The sequence below is a fragment of the Microcaecilia unicolor genome, chromosome 3 (genome assembly GCF_901765095.1).
Source record: "Microcaecilia unicolor chromosome 3, aMicUni1.1, whole genome shotgun sequence".
NCBI classification, from domain to species: domain Eukaryota; kingdom Metazoa; phylum Chordata; class Amphibia; order Gymnophiona; family Siphonopidae; genus Microcaecilia; species Microcaecilia unicolor.
In genome coordinates this window covers 199,533,701-199,540,354 of record NC_044033.1, presented here as the reverse complement: position 1 = coordinate 199,540,354, position 6,654 = coordinate 199,533,701, and the positions used below count along the sequence as shown (strand labels likewise).

The 6,654-nt window shown below is 54.1% G+C and overlaps 1 protein-coding gene across 1 annotated transcript in view; it reads right to left on the bottom strand.

Annotated features, from left to right (window-relative positions):
* Positions 1 to 541: 541 nt before the first annotated feature.
* Positions 542 to 6,654, bottom strand: part of EIF3G (eukaryotic translation initiation factor 3 subunit G) — a 44,343-nt gene continuing 38,230 nt past the window's right edge. Inside the window, exon 10 of the mRNA XM_030197087.1 lies at positions 542 to 645. Within this exon, the coding sequence (XP_030052947.1) occupies positions 630 to 645 (16 nt within the window). The 3' untranslated portion in view covers positions 542 to 629. The remainder of the gene's footprint in view (positions 646 to 6,654) is intronic.

Sequence of the window (6,654 nt, the reverse complement as noted above, 5' to 3'; positions counted from 1 at the left end):
ACCATCTCATTATTAAAGCATTTTTGGAAGAGGTCCTCACTCCTGTCCAGCATTATAGAGCTTCTGTTACTCTTTGTCCCTTTCTTTCCCTCTTGCCCCCACCCACAATTATCAGTGTTTCTGTGCCCCTCCTGCTGTTATCTGCAGCTCCTTGGCAGAACAGCAAGCTCCCAGGTCCCCTGTCCTCCCAGCAGATGCTGGGTTTAAACCCATCACACCATCTACTGCCAATTTCTTCTTCCTTATCCTGGTAACACCAAACAGCAGCCTTTGGATGAGGGTATCATAGGCTACACAACAGTCCCCTTAAGGGCTAGGAGATGCCCCTCACAGCTCTAGGAATTATACAAATAGAGGCCGAGCACTAGAAATGAGACTCTCCTGTCAACCACGTGGATACAGCTGTCAGGAGAGGAAGCAAATAATTTCTACAACATCAAGCACTGCATGTAGACAAAGGCAGGAAGGTGATAATACAGAAAGCTTTTCTGATCCAGAGACTGCAGCAACCACCCACTCAAGACAGTACTCTGACAACGAGGAGCCTGCAGCAAAACCTTTTATTCTAGAGACAGCACAGATACGGAATCCTCCGCAGTCAGTTCTGAAACACAGACACCGCCTCCCCTTCAGCTGTTGGAAGGCCTGTGGGGGGAAAGGAAAAAAAAAAATCAAGGTTAGAGTAACAGGGAGGATTAGGTGCCTTACAGGAAGGAGACTTAAACTAACCAAAATTGGAAACTAGTGCACATGAACCAAATCGTTCCATACCAATGCAAACTGACTTCCCACCCCAGCAAAAGCCACTACATAAGGATGTACAACCCCAGCCCAGACATCTGTGCTCCATCTTTCAGAGTTCTCATTTGAAAACGGACCCCAAGATTCAGTCAGTTTAGAATCCATGCATTGGATCCTTGCACAAAGGTAAAATTATGTATAATCATACCTGATAATTTTCTTTCCATTAATCATAGCTGATCAATCCATAGACTGGTGGGTTGTGTCCATCTACCAGCAGGTGGAGATAGAGAGCAAACTTTTGCCTCCCTATATGTGGTCATGTGCTGCCGGAAACTCCTCAGTATGTCGATATCAAAGCTCCATCCGCAGGACTCAGCACTTAGAGAATTACACCCACGAAGGGACACTCTGCCCAGCTCACCACCGCCAAAACGGGGGAGGGGAATTAACCCAGCTCATCCCCACACAAGTGGGGGAGGGGAATCCGTCCAGCTCATCCCCGCGGAGCGGGGGAGGGACACCACCCCGCCGATGCGGGGGGATCTGGCTTATCCTGCAACCGCAACCGCGGGAGGAGCTGACTGACCCTAACACCGCCGAAGCGGGAGGGGTACAAAGCTGCCCTACAGCCGCACGAAGCGGGAGGGAGTGCCGGCAGAATTTTAAGTCTCAATCCAGCCCCGTAAAACGGAGGGGAGAGGAATGCAGCAGCTCACTGTAACACAAACTCGTCTTAACTCTTGAAGAATCCAAGTGAAAAAACTTGAACACGAAGTCTTTCTGAAGTAACTGAAGACTAAACTTGAACCTGAAATGCAACCAGAATAAAAACAGTACAGATACCTGGGAGGGGCTATGGATTGATCAGCTATGATTAATGGAAAGAAAATTATCAGGTACGATTATACATAATTTTACCTTCCATATCATCAAGCTGATCAATCCATAGACTGGTGGGTTGTGTCCATCTACCAGCAGGTGGAGATAGAGAGCAAACTTTTGCCTCCCTATATGTGGTCATGTGCTGCCGGAAACTCCTCAGTATGTCGATATCAAAGCTCCATCCGCAGGACTCAGCACTTAGAGAATTACACCCACGAAGGGACACTCTGCCCAGCTCACCACCGCCAAAACGGGGGAGGGGAATTAACCCAGCTCATCCCCACACAAGTGGGGGAGGGGAATCCGTCCAGCTCATCCCCGCGGAGCGGGGGAGGGACACCACACCCGCCGATGCGGGGGGATCTGGCTTATCCTGCAACCACAACCGCGGGAGGAGCTGACTGACCCTAACACCGCCGAAGCGGGAGGGGTACAAAGCTGCCCTACAGCCGCACGAAGCGGGAGGGAGTGCCGGCAGAATTTAAATCTCAATCCAGCCCCGTAAAACGGAGGGGAGAGGAATGCAGCAGCTCACTGTAACACAAACTCGTCTCAACTCTTGAAGAATCCAAGTGAAAAAACTTGAACACGAAGTCTTTCTGAAGTAACTGAAGACTAAACTTGAACCTGAAATGCAACCAGAATAAAAACAGTACAGATATCTGGGAGGGGCTATGGATTGATCAGCTATGATTAATGGAAAGAAAATTATCAGGTATGATTATACATAATTTTACCTTCCATATCATCAAGCTGATCAATCCATAGACTGGTGGGATGTACCGAAGCAGTACTCACCCAGGGCGGGACATTGAAATCCCTGACCTCAACACTGAAGCTCCAAACCGGGCCTCCGCCCGTGCAGCCACAGTCAAACGGTAATGCTTGGAGAATGTATGAGCCGAAGCCCAAGTTGCCGCCTTGCATATCTCTTCCAAGGAGACGGAACCGGCCTCTGCCATCGAGGCCGCCTGAGCCCTCGTGGAGTGAGCCTTCAGCTGGATAGGCGGCACCTTCCCCGCGGCCACATAAGCCGCTGCAATGGCTTCCTTGACCCATCTTGCCACTGTAGGCTTAGCAGCCTGCAGACCCTTACGAGGACCTGCAAACAGGACAAACATATGATCCGATTTCCGGAAATCATTGGTCACTTCCAAGTATCTGATGATGACTCGTCTCACATCCAGATATTTAAGAGCAGAGTACTCCTCTGGGTAGTCCTCCCTACGAAAGGAAGGGAGACAGAGCTGCTGATTCACATGGAAGCGAGAAACAATCTTGGGCAGGAAGGAAGGCACTGTGCGAATAGTCACTCCTGCCTCAGTGAACTGCAGAAAAGGCTCTCGACATGAGAGCGCCTGGAGCTCGGAAACTCTTCTGGCTGAAGTGATAGCCACCAAAAAGACTGCTTTCAACGTCAGGTCTTTCAGAGATGCCCTCGACAAGGGTTCAAAAGGCGGCTTCTGCAATGCTCTTAGTACCAGGTTGAGATTCCACGCAGGCACCACTGAGTGCAGAGGAGGGCGCAGGTGATTAACTCCCTTGAGAAAGCGCACCACATCTGGCTGCGAAGCCAGGGAAGCACCCTTCAGGCGGCCCCTGAAGCAAGCCAGAGCCGCTACCTGGACTTTAAGGGAACTGAGCGACAGGCCTTTCTCCAGACCTTCTTGCAGGAACGCCAACACTGAAGCAATTGGAGCAGTGAAGGGAGAAAGTGAGCCTGCTTCACACCACGCTGCAAAGATACGCCAAACCGTGGCGTAAGCAGTAGAAGTAGAGCGCTTCCTCGCTCTCAGCATAGTGGCGATGACCTTGTCTGAGAAGCCCTTCTTCCTCAGACGCTGCCGCTCAATAGCCAGGCCGTAAGACCAAAGGGGGAGGGATCCTCCATCACCACGGGACCCTGATGTAACAGGCCCTGCTCCACTGGCAGCCGCAGAGGATCGTCGACTGAGCCTGATCAAGTCCGCATACCAGGGACACCTGGGCCAATCCGGACCCACCAGGATTACCCTGCCGGGATGCTTTGCCACCCGGTCTAGCACCCTGCCCAACATGGGCCAGGGCGGGAACACATAGAGAAGCTCTTGTGTCGGCCACTGTTGGAGAAGAGCATCTACTCCCAGGGATCGAGGGTCCCGTCCTCTGCTGAAAAAGCGCGGCACTTGGCAATTGGCCGATGACGCCATCAGATCTAGGCTCGGCTGGCCCCAGCGCTTCGTGATGTCCAAGAACGCCTGAGCAGATAGCTGCCACTCTCCGGGCTCCCAGGTATGGCAACTGAGAAAGTCCGCCTTGACATTCATGACTCCGGCAATGTGGGCCGCTGAAAGCTGCTCCAGGTTCGCTTCCGCCCACTGGCAAAGATTCATAGCCTCCTTGGCTAGAGGGGCGCTCTTGGTACCTCCCTGGCGGTTGACATAGGCCACAGCCGTGGCATTGTCCGACAGGACCCGTACAGGCTTCAACACCAGTACCGGGATGAACTCCAAAAGCGCCAACCGAATGGCTCTGAGTTCCAGGAGGTTGATAGACCACTTTGCCTCTGCAGGAGACCAGAGCCCCTGCGCTGTCCTTCCCAAGCAGTGGGCTCCCCAGCCCGACAACGAGGCGTCCGTCGTGACGACAATCCACTCTGGGGTCACCAGAGGCATTCCCGCAGACAACTTGTCTGTCTGCATCCACCAGCTCAGCGCCTTGCGCACTGCTGGGTCCAAGGGAAGGCGCACAGCATAATCCTCCGACATCGGAGTCCAGCGCTGCAGCAAAGAGTGTTGAAGTGGTCTCATATGAGCCCTGGCCCAGGGCACAACTTCCATCGTGGCCGTCATAGAGCCCAACAGCTGCACATAGTCCCAAGCCCGAAGGGGAGAGGCTACTAGGAACTGGTCCACCTGAGCCTGAAGTTTGACAATCCGATTGTCTGGCAGGAACACTCTGCCCACTTGGGTGTCGAATCGAACTCCCAGGTACTCCAGGGACTGAGTCGGGCGCAGCCGGCTCTTCTCCCAGTTGATGATCCATCCCAGGGAGCTCAAAAGAGCAACTACCCGGTCCACAGCTTTGCCGCACTCTGCATAAGAGGGGGCTCGGATCAACCAGTCGTCCAGATAAGGATGGACTTGTACCCCTTCCTTTCGTAGGAAGGCCGCGATGACCACCATTACTTTGGAAAAGGTCCGCGGAGCAGTAGCCAACCCGAAAGGGAGGGCTCTGAACTGGAAGTGTCGTCCCAGGACTGCAAAACGCAGAAAGCGTTGATGAGGAGGCCAGATGGGAATATGCAGGTACGCTTCCTTGATGTCCAAGGATGCCAGGAACTCTCCTGCCTTCACTGCCGCTATAACAGAGCGGAGAGTCTCCATGCGAAAGTGCCGCACTTTCAAGGCCCGATTGACCCCTTTGAGGTCGAGGATAGGCCGGACAGAACCTCCTTTCTTTGGTACCACAAAGTAAATGGAGTAACGTCCCTTGCCAAGCTGACTTTCTGGCACCGGAACGACCGCGCCCAGGCGGATCAGATTGTCCAAGGTCTGCTGCACTGCCACAGCTTTGACCGGAGACTTGCAGGGAGAGAGTACAAACCCGTCTTTTAAGGGTCGGCAGAACTCTAGTTTGTAGCCGTCTCTGATGACTTCCAGCACCCACGCGTCTGAAGTTATTGTGGTCCACTCGCCCAGAAACGAGGACAGCCGTCCTCCAATCTGCACTGGGGCGTGGACCAAGACCCCGTCATTGGGTACGAGACCCTGGGGGAGGACCGGAGGGAGCACCTCTGGGACAGCGGTCTCTGCGAAAGGAATGCTGCTTGGGGGAGAAATTCCTCTTGAAGGAAGAGGGGGCAGAGGAACCCGACTTGCCCGGGCGGTACCGACGGGCTTCCTGCAACCGTCCTCTGGAGGTACCGGGACGAGTACTAGCCCGAGCCCTGACCTCTGGTAATTTCTTGCCCTTAGACGTGCCGAGATCGGTCACGATTTTGTCCAGCTCGACCCCAAAGAGCAGCTTGCCTTTAAAAGGCAACCTAGCCAGGCGGGATTTAGAGGCGTGGTCAGCAGACCAATGTTTCAGCCAAAGCCACCGCCGCGCAGAGATTGTCTGAGCCATGCCTTTCGCTGAGGCCCTCAAGACATCATACAGCAAGTCTGCCAAATAGGCTAAGCCCGATTCCAGGGCCGGCCAATCAGCCCTCAAGGAATGATCCGAGGGGGAAGCCCGCTGCACCATAGTCAGGCACGCCCTGGCCACATAGGAGCCGCAAACTGAGGCCTGCAAACTTAAAGCAGCCGCCTCAAAGGACGACCTTAAGGCCGCCTCCAATCTACTGTCTTGGGCGTCCTTTAGGGCCGTGCCACCTACCACCGGCAACGCCGTTTTCTTAGTCACCGCAGTGATTAAAAAATCCACGGTAGGCCACAGATAGGCCTCACGTTCACTCACAGCCAAAGGATAGAGGCGGGACATAGCCCTAGCCACTTTAAGGCTCGCTTCTGGGACATCCCATTGAGCCGAAATTAAGGTGTGCATGGCATCATGCACGTGGAAGGTTCTAGGCGGGCGCTTCGTCCCCAGCATAATGGCAGAGCCAACAGGGGCTGAGGGAGAGACGTCCTCCGGAGAGGAAATCTTCAAAGTGTCCATGGCCTGTAACAACAGGTTGGGCAAATCCTCTGGGCTAAAAAGCCGCGCTGCAGAGGGGTCATCCGCTCCATCCGAGCGGGGATCCGTCTCCTCCAAGGAATCCGCAAAGGACCGTTGGGAGACCTCAGACACGCTGCCCTCATCTACATCGGAGGAGACAAATTCCTCCAAGGCCTGGGAATCAACCCGAGGGCGTTTACCTCTGGGAACCTCAACCTCTTTACCAGACGAGGGAGCAGGGGCAGCGTTGTGCATGAGGAAGGCCTGATGCAGCAGCAAAACAAACTCGGGGGAGAAACCCCCCAGACTGTGCACTTCCGCAGCCTGGGCAACAGCCCTAGACGCACCCTCAACCGGCGCTCGCAATAGCGGGGGAGAGACATGCTG